This window comes from Chaetodon trifascialis, chromosome 17 (genome assembly GCF_039877785.1).
Source record: "Chaetodon trifascialis isolate fChaTrf1 chromosome 17, fChaTrf1.hap1, whole genome shotgun sequence".
In the NCBI taxonomy this organism is placed as follows: Eukaryota; Metazoa; Chordata; class Actinopteri; order Chaetodontiformes; family Chaetodontidae; genus Chaetodon; species Chaetodon trifascialis.
In genome coordinates, this window is record NC_092072.1 from 1,877,772 (window position 1) to 1,894,658 (window position 16,887).

The following is a 16,887-nucleotide window of genomic DNA, read 5'->3' on the forward strand; positions in this document are numbered from 1 at the left end:
AATCCGCCTTCAGCCTCATTTGTTCATCTGAGGGGGTCGGCTGTGTCTGAGACCCTCCTGCTCACATCTGAAGAAGCCACCAGCTCGACCTGCGGACTGGTCTTCAGCACCATGGACGGCGCCCTGCACAGCCTGGACGCGGCGGCTTTCCTGCACATCTGGCAGCATTTCGACGCCGACGGTGAGATTTAATCCGAAAACTAACAGTAAGAAATCTGTAGGACTGTAGAGGGTCCGGGATTTACACCGCACCACATAGTTCAGTTCTTTAAAGACGTTTAACGTAAAGCGGGAAACATAACACGTGAGTCACAGGTGAGACTGCAGCTCAGGTGGTCCTCGAGCGAGACCCTGAACCCCGAAACTGCCCCTGATGGGTTTGTGCTGGGCTGCAGGTGAGGAGGGGGGTCAAGGTGCTTTCAGACCTCCTGTGAGGGTTTAAGGACCTGAGGATGTCAGTCATGCTGTCAGTCTCTGAGTACTGTAGTAGTAGGAGTAAACATGGAGGAACTTGTATGTATTTTACTGAAGTACTTCCATTCTCTGCTACTTTATTCCTCTCCTTCACTCCGTCTGATGGGGAAATGCACTTTTTACTCCGCATTATTTAGCTGCTAACTTCAGCGATGCAGATTTACACTAATGATAGAAAAATGATCGATCAGTGAGGATGTTGTTATCGATTAAGATGATTCAAATCAGCTCCGCCTTCAGCAGCTGCAGCATCATCAGACTGAGTCCTGCAATGAGTCGCTCTTCATCATTATTGTTTCTTTTCAACGTCACTTTCTCCTGATCTGTCTTATCCTGCTGGTTTAATTCTACTTTATGTTGTTTTATTTTATTTTTATTCTCCTTGTTTTTATTGTTTCATCGCGTGTTATTTGTTTGTATGTGAAGCACTTTCTGCATGAATTGTCATGTATAAATGAAGTTTCTTATTATTATCTTTATTTTTGTTACATAAGGAACATTTTGAAAGCAGCACTAGTGATGGGGTTTTTCTACCGTGATACTCTTACTGAAGTAAAAAAGAGTATTTCTCCATCACTGACCGTAGCAGAGGTCCATCATTCAAACTGGTGTAAGATGATGAAATTTGACTTTTTCAACATTATTAGTTTATGTTCTTTTATTAAAAAGAAAGAAAAAAAAAACACTCGATTGATCAGGCTGAAGGTTTTTGGGTTAATTTCACCAAAGTAAAGACTTCACCTTCATCATGTTCTCATGTTTTTAGATAACGGGTACATCGACGGAAAGGAGCTGGACGCCTTCTTTCAGCACATGCTGGGGACGTTTGGGATGAAGGTAAAGACGTGAAACTGATGAAGAGTTGGTCGTCTTCTCACCCACCTGTTGATAAAATGAAGAAACTGCTTCTCCAGCGCAGAGACCACAGTGTTGTATCTCATACGGCCAGCAGGGGGCGCAGAGAGCGTCTGAATGCACACAGTGGCTTTATGTTGATCTGTTTATCGTTCAGCTTCTCATTGGTTAAACCTGCCTCAGCTTGTACTGAAGTGAGAGATGAGTCCATGTTGTTTTCAGAGGGAGGAGACAACCGAGGACCACATCAGGAGACTGAGACAGAGACTCATGTCTGCTCGGGACTCCACAGCTGATGGACGTCTGCAGATCCAAGAGGTACGAAAACCTTTTCCCCTGAGCTGCTGCTGGCTCGAGAAAGGCCTTCATGGACGTTTTCATGTCAGAGTCGGTACGGTGACCTTTGACCTCTGTGTGCATGACGCTGAGGCGACGGTTCGTCTTCACTCCTGCAGATTCACAGCATGAAGCAGGAAAATCTTTTCTCATTTCATATTTCCAATAAGAAAACACTGACTTTTCCAGGTGTGTCCTTCACACAGCTTCACTGAGTCAAACAGACTGCAGGTAAATTAAAGAGCTTTGTCATGTGACGACTCACTGTAAACTTCCTTGTATAGGTTGTTTATTTTTTTGTCCTCACTGAGCTTTATGTCCTTTATTCCTGTGCAAAGACATTGACTGCGATGTCCAAAACCAGTCAGGTCCTCTGAATGTTCACACACGCTCGGCTGATGAAGGTGATCCTGATCCTGATCCTGATCCTGATCCTGATCCTGATCCTGATCCTGATCCTGATCCTGATTTGTTTTCCAGCTGGCCACCATGATGCTGCCAGAGGAGGAGAACTTCCTGCTCCTGTTTCGCAGAGAGACGCCGCTGGACAACAGCGTGGAGTTCATGAGGGTGAGGGTCAAAGGTCATGTGAACGAGCAGCACGTCTGTCTTGCCTGTTGTATTTCCAGCCGTTTCTTTCTGTCTTTTTCTGTAGATCTGGAGGAAATACGACTCTGACAGCAGCGGCTTCATCTCAGCCACCGAGCTCAAGGTAACTGCTGAGTTTGGACGTAACAGAGCGACACAGAAAACAGCTTTTAGAGTCAACAAATCAATGCAGCGTCAGATTCGAATGAATGATGTGCCTGGTTTGAACTTCTAGCTGCAGAATTGAACTAAAACTTTGAAAGAAAAGAAGACAGTCGCTCTGTAAGATTAGAAAGCAAGCCAAAAGTGGTGTGTCTGTTTTGTCCCTGCAGGGCTTCCTTCAGGACCTCTTCCTCCAGCACAGGAAGTCCATCACCCCCAGCAAGCTGCAGGAGTACACGGACAGCATGGTAAGAGGCGGCGGGGGGGTGGAGCCGTTCACGTCTTCTTGTCGTCTGTCGACTGTTAATCTCACTCTGACTCGTTTCCCTCGTAGATGAAGATGTTTGACAAAAATAAGGACGGCAGACTGGACCTGAACGACCTGGCCAGGTACTGCTGATCTGTGTCATGTGACCACGAGGAGAATCATCAGCTGAGATGATCAGAAAAAACACACCAGATATGATTTTAATCTTTGGCCTTTAAAAAGACCGAACGTGAGGCTGATTCTGTCGTTTCCGTTCAGAATTCTGGCCCTGAAAGAGAACTTCCTGCTGAAGTTTAAGATGGACGTAAGTTTTCAGTTCACATTTGAAATTATAAATCAGACGCGCCCCCCACCCTCCCACCCCCACCTCAGTCTCATGTATTCCTGCTCTTGGCTGTTGATGTTATTGACCTGCTGTATTTGGGTTCAGGCTTGCAGTCAAGAGGACAGGAAGAGAGACTTCGACAAGATCTTCGCTCACTATGATGTTGTGAGTTTGAAGTTTTTCCTCATTGTTGGGGGGGGGGGGGGGGGTTTGCTCCTCAGACGCCTGGGTGTGTGTTCAGGCTGCATGCTGAGTGATGAACAGCGACGTTACCTGACAAACACCATCAGATGACGAAGCTGTGTGACTGTTAGCTCCTGCGCTCAGCGGTGGGTTTTGTCTCTTGTGCCTTCTGTGTGTGTGTGTGTGTGTGTGTGTGTGTGTGTGTGTGTGTGTGTGTGTGTGTGTGTGTGTGTGTGTGTGTGTGTGCACGCAGAGTAAGACCGGTGCGTTGGAGGGCCCTGAAGTGGATGGATTTGTGAAGGACATGATGGAGCTGGTGAAGGTAAAGATCTTGAACACTGCTGTCACAAACTGAGCCAGTATTCAGCTGATCAGGGATCAGTCAGTGTCATTCAGACCTGATCATGATTGATCATCTTTTCCTGAGCATGGTAGCATTAAAAAAGCTTATTGGCTTTCATTGATCTCATGTCTGTACAGTAAATATGAAGCCACAGCCAGATTAGCGTAGCTTAGCATGCAAGCATTCAAGCCATAGCATGGGCAGAGGCAGTCCCTTCACTGCCCGCCCTTCAGCCACTGACCTCTGGCCTCTCTGTTAACGCCTCCAAACCCCCCACCGCTCTCCTCCAGCCCAGCATCAGTGGCACAGACCTGGACAAATTCAGGAAAGCCCTGCTGGGTCACTGCGACATCAACGGAGACGGAAAGATCCAGAAGAACGAGCTGGCTCTCTGCCTCGGCCTCAAGCTCAGCTAACGGACCCTCATCAGCCTCCATCACTCCTCTTCCTCTTTTCTTCCTCTTTTCAAACTTCAGTATTAGTATTTTACTCTTTCCTCCCACTCATTCCTTCTCCCATCCTAATTTCTAGCGTCCGCTTTGGTGTTGACAGACTGATGTATCCACATATTCTATGGTCATTAATATCAGCACAGTGCATTTGCATAATTGTACATATTTTTCTGTTTTCAAGTTCGTAGTACAGGTCAAAATAAAGTGTATAAAAAATATAACGTTGAGTTTTGAGATTGAAATAAATGTGTTTGGTGATTTCATGACTGCATGTTGCTCCTTCGTAATGTTTTAATCCGTGAAACTGTGTTTGCACGACGTTACTGTGAAACATGAGCGATGGCTAATAAAACATATTCAATCTTTGTCAGCTGTGTCTTTCCTCTTTAACACGTGAGCGAAATTCATTGCAAACAACATGACCAGAATGAAACATTGTGCAAGTTGTGTCTGCTTTTATAGTTCAGGTTGTTCTGTGGCAAAAACAGCTTTATTAAGTGACTGCAAGCAGCTTTTGATGAAATCAGTAGCGGCCTGAAGGGAAAGAAATCAATCCAATGAGTGATTGTATGATTTTTTTATGTAATAATTCCCTAGCAGTAATGTAAAATATACATATTCTAATGGGCTTAAACATGAAGAACACAGCACTGTCCTTTAAAGTTCAGCTTGGAGAACATGCACAACATGATGGACAAGAAAACATGAAGAGCAGCAGCTTTGTGACTCACAGTTTAATGGTCTTCTCAACAAACTGAACCAAAACTGCCCTAAAATTCACCTTTGTTGTTCTGAAGGAGACATTTAATTAAATGCACAACACATAATACAAATATGTCAAAGCAAATCCTTTTGCTTATTTTATTATTTATTTATTCAGTATTTTGGGTGAGCTGATCCATGAGGCAGATCTATAACCCGCCGTGAGAAGCTGATGAGTTTTAGCTGACGCAAGTGAAACACAGCTTGAGTGCCTCAGTGCAAACACCTGCCCAGGTTGCCAGAGCTGACAGCACCAACCTGAATCCAATTCCTTCATCAGTGTGAGACACTAGAAAAGGGCCAGTGTGAGAGCAGCAGTCAGGAAGCTGAAACAATAGTTTCTGGTTTTGTTTGGCTGTCAGTAGCACACACTGAGAAGGCTGTTTGGCTTCAGCTCCACCAGAAAAATGGCTTCTGGATTTTGTGTGAGGTAAGATGACTTTTCTCTGTTTTGGCAGAAATTTCACTCACTGACTGGTTTTCTTTGGTTCACGTGTTGTTCTTTTTCAGGGTGCTCTTACTCTCACTGGTAGTGTTTGGACAATATGCAAAAGGTAAGAATTCAACTTACACAATCTGCACTTTCATTTGTTGACTTATTACAGTGACATCAAGTGTTTCCTTTTCTTAGCACTCACGTATAGAAGTGGAGGCTCCAGTAGCATCACACCCATCTTTAAAGGGGCTGAAAACGAGCGCAGCTACAAACCTGCTTCAGCTCCTTCCACTGAGAGCTATGCACAGCCTGGAGGTCCTCTGAGTGGCCATGGACCCAGTTACACTGAAAGTGCTTCATTTGGGTATCTAAAGCCTGCTGCTGCACCTAGTGCTGGACATCTTGGCGCTTCTTATGGGAGGCAAGTAGGCAGCTACAGTCCAGATGGAAGTGCGGCCGAGCTGAGCTACCCGGCCAAGCCCCAGCAGCCCAGCTACCTGGCCAAGCCCCAGCAGCCCCAGCAGCCGCAGCGGCCCAGCTACCCGGCCAAGCCCCAACAGCCCCAGCAGCCCCAGCGGCCCAGCTACCCGGCCAAGCCCCAGCAGCCCAGCTACCCGGCCAAGCCCCAGCAGCCCAGCTACCCGGCCAAGCCCCAGCAGCCCAGCTACCCGGCCAAGCCCCAGCAGCCCAGCTACCCGGCCAAGCCCCAGCAGCCGCAGCGGCCCAGCTACCCGGCCAAGCCCCAGCCCCAGCAGCCGCAGCGGCCCAGCTACCCGGCCAAGCCCCAGCCCCAGCGGCCCAGCTACCCGGCCAAGCCCCAGCCCCAGCAGCCGCAGCGGCCCAGCTACCCGGCCAAGCCCCAGCCCCAGCAGCCGCAGCGGCCCAGCTACCCGGCCAAGCCCCAGCCCCAGCAGCCGCAGCGGCCCAGCTACCCGGCCAAGCCCCAGCCCCAGCAGCCCCAGCAGCCCCAGCGGCCCAGCTACCCGGCCAAGCCCCAGCCCCAGCAGCCCCAGCGGCCCAGCTACCCGGCCAAGCCCCAGCCCCAGCAGCCCCAGCAGCCCCAGCGGCCCAGCTACCCGGCCAAGCCCCAGCAGCCCAGCTACCCGGCCAAGCCCCAGCCCCAGCAGCCCCAGCGGCCCAGCTACCCGGCCAAGCCCCAGCCCCAGCAGCCCCAGCGGCCCAGCTACCCGGCCAAGCCCCAGCAGCCCAGCTACCCGGCCAAGCCCCAGCCCCAGCAGCCCCAGCGGCCCAGCTACCCGGCCAAGCCCCAGCAGCCCAGCTACCTGGCCAAGCCCCAGCCCCAGCAGCCCCAGCGGCCCAGCTACCCGGCCAAGCCCCAGCAGCCCCAGCAGCCCAGCTACCCGGCCAAGCCCCAGCCCCAGCAGCCGCAGCGGCCCAGCTACCCGGCCAAGCCCCAGCCCCAGCAGCCCCAGCGGCCCAGCTACCCGGCCAAGCCCCAGCAGCCCAGCTACCCGGCCAAGCCCCAACAGCCCCAGCAGCCAGCTAAGCCCCAGCAGCCCAGCTACGACAATGTGAGCCAAACTAAAGTTGGCATGTGGGACATTGCTTTTCCCCAGGGAGCTGCTTCCCCAAGAAGTTCTAGACCAATGGCACCTGTGTATGCCTACAAGTGGCAGCAAATGGTTCCTGTCTACAATGGTCTTCGACATTAGGTATTGTAAAGTTGCTCTTAATTTGTTTTCAAAGGGCTTAAAATGGAGATCATGTTCTATTATGCTGAATTGAGTAAAGGATTGTGATTTACTTTGTTTAAAAACATGCAGGTGTCTTATTTCATAAGGAATGTTCCTTGAGGATAAGATGCATGTGTTTCTGTTCTCAGGGTCCTAACCACCTCCTGGAAGCAGTTTGGCCTAGCATCAACTCTTAAAATTCAATAAAGTATTTGGAACCACACTCCCTGTCCATTGAAGTCATTTAATGTTGGAACCATTCAGTAATGTTGCTGCACAGTATAATAAAGTGCACCAAACCCTGTTGAACTCTGGGGTTCTTCCTGGTTAGTGAATGTTAAATCTCAGGACAGGAATGATGAAATGGTAACTAAGTAATATCCAAAAAGGATATGAATGAGGTTTTGGCTTAAGGTGTCCTCTTGTCTAACACACCTGCCTCAGTTGATCACACAAAGTGTGACTGTGGCAGATTTTAAATTCTGTCACTGACTTGGCAGTATTTTATCTGCAGTTCCTTTCAGAAATGTAAAGCGTGGTTTTTAAATGTAGATCTCAGACCCTGTTTACACTTAAAAAAAAAAAAAAAAAAAAAAAAAGGCATGTTTTCATGCGGTTTGGCCTCATGTTTGCATGCAAAGGGAGTTTGTTTTTCGTTTTTTCACGGAAACAATCATTTTTAAAAACTCCAGCCGAAGTGGAGATTTCTGAAAACGCTGGTAATTTGTCAGTGTGTAAACTGGGTTAAACTGCATTTAAGATTCTGAAACATCACAACATGCAACTGAAAATACTTAATGTCATGTGAGCGACCTTGTTTACACTTGCGCCCATAGGTTTGGCATAGATGCACTTGACGGCGTGTTTATCTGGGTTCATGTAAACGACAATATTTTTGAAAACGGAGGGGCCAAAATATCCGTTTTCCAAAATACCTGCTACGTGTAAACACAGGGTCAGTGTCATTTCTACCTTTAGTTAGGTAACATGGCCTGCATTGGTTGGCACCCCCTTTGGCTCACTGTATAAAGTAAACTGTCAAACAGGAGCCCACACAGCTGAGTGGAGTGAAACTAAGCAGCGCCCTGCAACAGAATAACTGAATTTTGGCAAATATGAACCAAAAGAATGCACAATTTCTGAAAATTCTCACCAATCTCACCAACTGCTTTCAGATTTGCTGTATGGCTGAAGGTGTATTAATGATTGGAATCAGCTGCCGTTCGATTGGAGTTGTGCAGACACCATAGCAGATGAAAGCAAAGATTCAGTTTCTCTGTAAGAGATACAGGCAGCAGAATAGCTTGACGCCACAGGTGTCATGAATGAGCCGTTGTGTACAAAGAGCCTGGCCTCCAACACATATCAGACTGAAGTATGTTTTTAACCCAGGAAGCGATGACATGAGCTGGCTATGAGATGCAGCTGAAGAAAGACTCCATTTAAAACTGGGAGTATTGTAGTAGAGTGGCATCTAAAATACTGTGATACAACACTTTTAGCAGAGCCTGATCTGTATCATATCCGAGGCCAGCAGTGTTATTTTCAGATTAAATATGATTAAAACGTGGATCAGATTTGAGCCAGCAGGCAGATTATGTTGCATCTAAATAGGTGATCGACTTAAACTGTGTAAAGACACTTTTAGCCATGCTAGCAGCGTAGCTCAAGGGAGGACATTGTCGGTCTGTCTGTCCACCACTTTGGTCCAGACTGAAACAACTGTTAGTGGTGGCATTAATGGTCCCCAGAGGATGAATCCTTATGATGTTGGTGGTCCTCTGACGTTTCCTCTAGCATCATCAGGCGGAGGAGTTCAGAAAGCAAACCAAAAGTTGTCTGTCTTTTTTGTCCCTGCAGGGCTTCATTCAGGACCTCTTCCTCCAGCACAGGAAGTCCATAGTCCCCCGATAAGCTGGAGGAGTACACAGACAGCATGGTAACAGGCGGCGGAGGGTTCTTCTTGTCGTCGACTGTTGATCTCATTCTGACTCGTTTCCCTCGTAGATGAAGATGTTTGACAAAAATAAGGACAAACAATAACAACATGCTCAGTAAAAACCCCTTCACCACACAGACTGCTGCTTCAAAGGAATACATGTTTGTTAAAACATCACGTGCCAACCTCCTGTGTACATATACACAGTGTTTCCCCCGCCATTATATATAATTATCTATATTATTAGCCCCCCCTCCCTTGAAGGTCAAGTTAATTTAATTTGAATTTATTTTCTATATAGTGCCAGATCACAACAGAAGTCATTTAAGGATACCTTTCCTACAGAGCGAGTCTTGTCCTTTGACTAAACAAACGAAACAGCCATATGTCATTTATCTGATTTACACAACAGCATGTCATTTCTGTCTCTACATGGTCGCGTGTTTACAATTCTGCTCTGCTCTCTGTTTTGCACAGAGCGGAGTTCTGCTCCGATGTGCCCTTCCTCTGAATTCAGGTGCCTCTTTTCTTTCTCTTTTTAAACTTCAGTATTAGTATTTTACCTTTTCCTCCCTCTCATTTCTTCCTCCATCCTAATACGTTCAGCTTGGAGAACATGCACAACATGATGGACAACAAAACATGAAGAGCAGCATGGTCTTCTCAACAAACGTCACCTCAACAAACTGAACCAAAACTGCCCTAAAATTCACCTTTGTTGTTCTGAGGGAGACATTAATTAAATGCACAACACATAATACAAATATGTCAAAGCAAATCCTTTTGTACCCCCACACAGTCACATTAGATAATGTACATGAGCGACAGCATAAACTCAGACACCACAAGCGGTCAGTGATTTTTATTCATTTATTTATTCAGTATTTTGGATGAGCTGATCCATGAGGCAGATCTATAACCCGCCGTGAGAAGCTGATGAGTTTTAGCTGACGCAAGTGAAACGCAGCTTGAGTGCCTCAGTGCAAACACCTGCCCAGGTTGCCAGAGCTGACAGCACCAACCTGAATCCAATTCCTTCATCAGTGTGAGACACTAGAAAAGGGCCAGTGTGAGAGCAGCAGTCAGGAAGCTGAAACAATAGTTTCTGGTTTTGTTTGGCTGTCAGTAGCACACACTGAGAAGGCTGTTTGGCTTCAGCTCCACCAGAAAAATGGCTTCTGGATTTTGTGTGAGGTAAGATGACTTTTCTCTGTTTTGGCAGAAATTTCACTCACTGACTGGTTTTCTTTGGTTCACGTGTTGTTCTTTTTCAGGGTGCTCTTACTCTCACTGGTAGTGTTTGGACAATATGCAAAAGGTAAGAATTCAACTTACACAATCTGCACTTTCATTTGTTGACTTATTACGGTGACATCAAGTGTTTCCTTTTCCTAGCACTTACCTATGGAAGTGGAGGCTCCAGTGGCATCACACCCCTCAAAGTGACTGAAGACAAGCGCAGCTACAAACCTGATTCAGCTCCTTCCACTGAGAGCTATGCACAGCCTGGAGGTCCTCTGAGTGGCCATGGACCCAGTTACACAGAAAGTGCTTCATTTGGGTATCTAAAGCCTGCTGCTGCACCTAGTGCTGGACATCTTGGCGCTTCTTATGGGAGGCAAGTAGGCAGCTACAGTCCAGATGGAAGTGCGGCCGAGCTGAGCTACCCGGCCAAGCCCCAGCAGCCCAGCTACCTGGCCAAGCCCCAGCAGCCCCAGCAGCCGCAGCGGCCCAGCTACCCGGCCAAGCCCCAACAGCCCCAGCAGCCCCAGCGGCCCAGCTACCCGGCCAAGCCCCAGCAGCCCAGCTACCCGGCCAAGCCCCAGCAGCCGCAGCAGCCCAGCTACCCGGCCAAGCCCCAGCAGCCCCAGCAGCCGCAGCGGCCCAGCTACCCGGCCAAGCCCCAGCAGCCGCAGCGGCCCAGCTACCCGGCCAAGCCCCAGCAGCCGCAGCAGCCCAGCTACCCGGCCAAGCCCCAGCAGCCGAGCTACCCGGCCAAGCCCCAGCAGCCGCAGCGGCCCAGCTACCCGGCCAAGCCCCAGCCCCAGCAGCCCAGTTACCCGGCCAAGCCCCAGCGGCCCAGCTACCCGGCCAAGCCCCAGCCCCAGCAGCCGCAGCGGCCCAGCTACCCGTCCAAGCCCCAGCAGCCCAGCTACCCGGCCAAGCCCCAGCCCCAGCGGCCCAGCTACCCGGCCAAGCCCCAGCAGCCCAGCTACCCGGCCAAGCCCCAGCCCCAGCAGCCACAGCGGCCCAGCTACCCGGCCAAGCCCCAGCAGCCCAGCTACCCGGCCAAGCCCCAGCAGCCCAGCTACCCGGCCAAGCCCCAGCAGCCGCAGCGGCCCAGCTACCCGGCCAAGCCCCAACAGCCCCAGCAGCCCAGCTACCCGGCCAAGCCCCAGCAGCCGCAGCAGCCCAGCTACCCGGCCAAGCCCCAGCAGCCGAGCTACCCAGCCAAGCCCCAGCAGCCGCAGCGGCCCAGCTATCCGGCCAAGCCCCAGCAGCCGCAGCGGCCCAGCTATCCGGCCAAGCCCAAGCCCCAGCCCCAGCAGCCCCAGCGGCCCAGCTATCCGGCCAAGCCCCAGCAGCCGCAGCGGCCCAGCTATCCGGCCAAGCCCAAGCCCCAGCCCCAGCAGCCCCAGCGGCCCAGCTACCCGGCCAAGCCCCAGCAGCCCAGCTACCCGGCCAAGCCCCAGCAGCCCAGCTACCCGGCCAAGCCCCAGCAGCCCAGCTACCCGGCCAAGCCCCAGCAGCCCAGCTACCCGGCCAAGCCCCAGCAGCCCAGCTACCCGGCCAAGCCCCAGCAGCCCAGCTACCCGGCCAAGCCCCAGCAGCCCAGCTACCCGGCCAAGCCCCAGCAGCCCAGCTACCCGGCCAAGCCCCAGCAGCCCAGCTACCCGGCCAAGCCCCAGCAGCCCAGCTACCCGGCCAAGCCCCAGCAGCCCAGCTACCCGGCCAAGCCCCAGCAGCCCAGCTACCCGGCCAAGCCCCAGCAGCCCAGCTACCCGGCCAAGCCCCAGCAGCCCAGCTACCCGGCCAAGCCCCAGCAGCCCAGCTACCCGGCCAAGCCCCAGCAGCCCAGCTACCCGGCCAAGCCCCAGCAGCCCAGCTACCCGGCCAAGCCCCAGCAGCCCAGCTACCCGGCCAAGCCCCAGCAGCCCAGCTACCCGGCCAAGCCCCAGCAGCCCAGCTACCCGGCCAAGCCCCAGCAGCCCAGCTACCCGGCCAAGCCCCAGCAGCCCAGCTACGACAATGTGAGCCAAACTAAAGCTGGCATGTGGGACTTTGCTTTTCCCCAGGGAGCTGCTTCCCCAAGAAGTTCTAGACCAGTAGCACCTGTGTATGCCTACAAGTGGCAGCGAATGGTGCCAGTATACAATGGTCTTCAACATTAGGTATTGTGAAGTTGCAGTTACTATGTTTTCCAAGAGCTTCAAATCTCCAATATAGATCATGTTCTATTATGCTGAATTGAGTAAAGGATTGTGGTTTACTTTGTTTAATGCAGGTGTCTTATTTCATAAGGAATGTTCCTTGAGGATAAAATGCATGTTTTTCTGTTCTCAGGTTCCTAACCACCTCCTGGAAGCAGTTTGGCCTAGCATCAACTCTTGTGAAATTCAATAAAGTATTTGGAACAACACTCCCTGTCTGCATGTCATTTAATGTTTGAACTGTTTAGTGATGTTGCTGCACAATGTAATGAATTGTACTAAACCCTGTTGAACTCTGGGGTTCTTCCTGGTTATTGAATGTTATGTCTTGGGGTAGGCATGATATGGTACCTCACAGTAGTATCCAGAAAGGACTTTAATGAGGTTTCTGCACAAGTTGTCCTTTTGTCTTACATGTCTTTGGCTCAGCATGACTCCAGCACATTTTTAACTAGTCATTCAATGACTTGGCAGTACTTTTGGTGCAGATTAAAAAAAAATAGCACAGCTTTAAACATGAATCTCAAACAGTGTCCTTTCTACCCTGTAAAACTGAGCAAGGCCCTGCAACATATGAACCAAAGGAATCCTTCCAATCCAATTTCTGAAGCAGTTTCTCACCATCAACTGCCTCCAGATTTGCTGTATGGCTGAAGGTGTATTAATGATTGAAATCAGCTGCCATTTGATTGGAGTTGTGCAGACACCATAGCAGATAAAGATCTTTTTAGATGAAGGCAAAGATTCAGTTTCTCTGTAAGAGATACAGACAGCAGAATAGCTTGACACCACGTGTCTCATGAATGAGCTGCTGTGTACAAAGAGCCTGGCCTCCAACACATATCAGACTGAAGTATGTTTTTAACCCAGTAAGCGATGACATGAGCTGGCTATGCTTGCATGCTGATGTTAGCATTTAGCTCAAAGCTCTGCTGTTCCTGACAGCCTCACAGAGCTGTTAGCATGGCTATCCTAGCCAAGAATGAGCCACAGATAAATCACTTGTTCTGTAGAGTCATTTATCTCTTTTCAGTAGTTCAAACATCACTTTGGACCTGGTGTCACTGGATAAAAGCCCACACCTCATATTTTAAAGGATGTGCTTTTAATTTAGCATGTTTCAGCCCATGTGCTATAAAATGTGCATGCATGTGTTACATTTTTGTTCTCATCCTGACTTTTTAATTCAGATTTTCTGAGGCATGACTTTGATCACACCTCCATCAGTAATACCACTGCAGATACTTTGCCTTTGGCAGCATCGTGCTCTCTGATCAGGAGCTTATTATCACTCTGAAGACTCTTATGTTCTTCCTTCAGACTGCTGCAGCAGCCAGAGCTCGATGCTGATGAGATGTTCTTGAAACTGAGGCGCCGATGCCTCTTCTTCATGCTGTTTGAAGAGTGCACGTCGGTTTCTCTGTCTGAGCTCTGATGTGAATGTTATTGCTGAAAAAGAATGACTGGAAATGCAGAGTCATAATCTCATGATGAGACTCATAAAAACCTTGTGAACTCGATTTAACACGCTGTGAATCATGAATCTCCAGCTCCTCGTCTTTTTGCTTCCCTCCCACTTCTTCTCCTTTTCTTTCCCCCTCTCTCTGATAGCTGTTATTAGTTTAGTCTTCTCCTGTTTGGGGCAGATAATAACACAGAGCACTGCTTTTTGCGCACTGCCTTTCAGAGTGTGTGTGTTGTGTGTGTGTTGTTGCTCCCTGTCATTAAGCAGTGAGTCTATGTGGTTAAAATGACACCGCTTTGACTGTTTGAAGCTCTGCCAGATTCGCCATCTGATCCCAGATCTTCTTCCAACAAACCGGTCAGCCGTGCTGGCTTCAGTCCAGCCTCCAAAGCTTCACTTTAGGCCAAAGTCTGCAGGTTTTTCCTCACAGCTTCTGTGGTGGAAACATGCAGCTGTTCACTGCTACTGTGGAGGGACACCAAAGTCTGTGAAACAGCATTTTTAAGAGCAATGCAAGGCATGAACAATCCTCTAAATGTGTTGTCTATAGATTTCTACTCTACACCTGGATTCAAATCTGCATCCAGATACACAAGAGACACATTTACTATTATTTTGCCCAGATGTTCGCTTGATTTGTTATAGATCAGAGTAATTTTTCAACGCGGTTACAGGAAGACTTTTGAGTTTATGCTGTAGAATCAAGCATATATCACAGAAAAACTAACACAGCATTTCCTGTTGAAACAAGGCGTCCAGGGCTGGAGGACGGACATTTTTGGGTTTGATGGCACCAGCGAGTCTATCACATGGTTCCAGTGAGATGATTGATCTCTGTTTGTGGCACCTGGTGGCTCTTTTGGATAAAGTGCAGGTCCAGATACCAGCAGAGTCCTCGGTTTTAAAAGACAAAGAGGTACAGTGCAGTACTGAGGAAATACAGCGAACATCACGGGAGGAATGTGTGACCACTGCCTGTGTTAAATTTCAGGTGTGTGATCTCAGAGCCAGGCTAGAGGCTCACTGTCAAACTCCTCAGAATGAAGGGGCTGGAAGTGCACTGACTGAGTTTTACCACTAGGTGTCCTCACACTTACATGAAGGTCCGCACTGAGAATTCATGAAGTTCACACGAATTCAGAAGATGATGAGTGAATAAACACAGTTTTCTATGTGCTGCACTTGGATGCAAACCACATGATGGAGAGATCAGACAATCACTCAAGTACTACACTTAAGTATAATTTTAAGGTTCTTGTACTTGAGTACTTCCATTATTTGACACTTGATGCTTCTACCTCAACAGAGGAAACTACATTACTTTTTACTCCGCAACAGTTTTCTGACTAATGTTGATACTTTTCTATAATCGAACATAAACACACATCAAACTCTAAAATATGAGGCATTGTTAAAGATGAAACATTTTAGCTTTTGACTTCTTGGGTCTCCTGTCAAATTTCAGATTTGTGAGCCATTATTACTGTGTCATAATGCATCTGTGAGATGGGCTGATTTTCTGTTTCACCTCTCCTTCACTTTGCTCCTCATCCTCGACTTTTTTTCATCTTTTCCAGACAGTTCAGAGAAATACTCACTAGGTGGCGACAGAGTCTAAATATTAAAGATTGCAGTAGATCGGGTTCATCTGACATACAGTGAAGTAAAGACATTTAATGTTCAACATAATAATACAACAACAATAATAATACACACTATTTTTCCTCACTGTTTCATATCTTTCATGACATTCTCAGATATTGATGCTGTTTTTTCATTCATTTTTCTTTATTTGTATGACTTTTATAGGTTTATTTTATCTCACGTTATTTAATGACCTTTTATCTGAAGACCTTTCTTGTTGGATGAATCTTAGGTGTTTTTTTTTTTAACTCCTTTTATTTCTCGGACTTGTCTCGTAGATTTCAGTGTCCAGGAGCTGGTTTTTATTTCACCTTGCTGGCCCTTCCTCCTCCTCCTCCTCACTTCGGTCTCATTAACAAAAAGCTTCCTCACATGAAGGCGGGGCCAATCGGGCGCGCGTCCTCGTCCCTCCAGGCGCGCGCCCGGCCGCACAGAGCCAGAGGAGCAGCTCTCAGTAAAGACTTGTGTCTCTCGGTCTCCTGTCCTCCGCGTCTCTGCGCTCCAGCATGCGTCTCCTCCTGCAGACATGGATCTATCGGCTCTGAGCGGAAACTGACCGCGGCCTCTGCTGCTGCTTCTGTCCGTCTTCTGGGCTCCTTCAGGCGGTGAAACCCTGCAGCGCGAGTCTGAGCGTTTCCACCACCGATCTGCTTTCCCCCTTAAATTCATTTGTTTCCCGGCGCTTCATTTATGGACCTCAGAAGCTGCGAGTGATTGTCGGTAATTTCCGTTCACAACACCGAAGATGGAGACAGTGATGGAGAGGGAGTGCAGCGCGCTGGGGGGGCTCTTCCAGACTGTCATAGGAGACATGAAGGTAACATGAAGGAGCATTATCATTTCATCTGATCTGTGATTTAAATCAGTGTTGCACACATGAAATCTTCAGGGCAGGGCGCCTGGAAAAGATCCCTGCGTGGATCCTGTTGCGTCAAACCAGGAAAAGCGCACATTTGATTCCGTCTGATTATTGGAGATTTCCAGGCGTCATCACTAATTTTCTAATTATCCAGCAGAGGGGGAGGAGGGGGGAGCAGGGTGGGTGTGTTCGGGCTCTCAGGATGTGACCGCCTGCAGCTTTTCTGCACTAAGACGCGTAAAGCAGCTTCGTCCCGCTGACCACAGCGGCAGATGAGTGATGCTGAAGGACATCACAGAGCTCACCAGAGCTCAGACCGCACAGTTCACAGGGTTTTAGGTAGGACAGGGACAACCTGAGGGTGGACTGACTGGGACCGTCTCACAGAGATGGACGTGTGAAATGTGCTTTGAAAGACTTGCTCCTCTCTAAAAGAGAAGAACTTACATGTGATCGTCAGGAACATGAATTGGCGCAGTTCCAGCCTCTGAAACGAGAAGACTGGCTGCTTTTCTTTGTCTAATGCGACAGGAAGCTGAGTACTTTAGGGTCGTGGACTGATCAAATGTTAAAAGACCCTTTCTCTGACACTCTCTGTGATTGGCTACTGAAGATATTGATTAGTTGTGATGCTGAATGAGGTGAGGGTTGACACAAACACACACCTGTCT

At 48.9% G+C, this 16,887-nt stretch overlaps 3 protein-coding genes across 4 annotated transcripts in view; all 3 read left to right on the forward strand.

Annotated features, from left to right (window-relative positions):
• Positions 1-69: 69 nt before the first annotated feature.
• Positions 70-4,352, forward strand: LOC139345533 (secretagogin-like). The gene is made up of 11 exons (XM_070984174.1): positions 70-181; positions 1,241-1,311; positions 1,552-1,647; positions 2,146-2,235; positions 2,321-2,377; positions 2,586-2,663; positions 2,750-2,805; positions 2,942-2,987; positions 3,114-3,173; positions 3,445-3,513; positions 3,825-4,352. Exons 1-11 carry the CDS (start codon positions 112-114, stop codon positions 3,948-3,950), a joined length of 819 nt encoding a protein of 272 aa, XP_070840275.1. The 5' UTR covers positions 70-111; the 3' UTR covers positions 3,951-4,352.
• Positions 4,353-5,155: 803 nt separating this feature from the next.
• Positions 5,156-15,913, forward strand: LOC139346073 (adhesive plaque matrix protein-like). Its single transcript, XM_070984976.1, has 8 exons — positions 5,156-5,178; positions 5,393-5,774; positions 5,835-6,175; positions 6,395-6,843; positions 10,213-11,009; positions 11,091-11,525; positions 11,991-12,185; positions 15,863-15,913. The coding sequence occupies exons 1-8, from the start codon at positions 5,156-5,158 to the stop codon at positions 15,911-15,913; spliced, it is 2,673 nt and encodes an 890-aa protein (XP_070841077.1).
• The window catches only part of LOC139345532 (protein MTSS 1-like), a 48,351-nt gene continuing 47,215 nt past the window's right edge, over positions 15,752-16,887 (forward strand). For both annotated transcript variants that reach the window (XM_070984172.1, XM_070984173.1), the window contains exon 1: positions 15,752-16,174. In XM_070984172.1, coding sequence (XP_070840273.1) covers positions 16,103-16,174 — 72 coding nt within the window. In that variant the 5' untranslated portion in view covers positions 15,752-16,102. The remainder of the gene's footprint in view (positions 16,175-16,887) is intronic.

Bases quoted from the DNA above. Each gene is read 5' to 3' on its own strand.
- LOC139345533 (XM_070984174.1), top strand. From the start codon at position 112: ATGGACGGCGCCCTGCACAGCCTGGACGCGGCGGCTTTCCTGCACATC. The intron at 1,648-2,145 runs GTACGAAAACCT...TTTGTTTTCCAG, and splicing joins GACGTCTGCAGATCCAAGAG to CTGGCCACCATGATGCTGCC. The intron at 2,664-2,749 runs GTAAGAGGCGGC...TTTCCCTCGTAG, and splicing joins AGGAGTACACGGACAGCATG to ATGAAGATGTTTGACAAAAA.
- LOC139346073 (XM_070984976.1), top strand. From the start codon at position 5,156: ATGGCTTCTGGATTTTGTGTGAG. The intron at 5,775-5,834 runs GCCAAGCCCCAG...TACCCGGCCAAG, and splicing joins CCCAGCGGCCCAGCTACCCG to CCCCAGCAGCCCAGCTACCC. The intron at 6,844-10,212 runs GTCTTCGACATT...TCCTTTTCCTAG, and splicing joins AATGGTTCCTGTCTACAATG to CACTTACCTATGGAAGTGGA.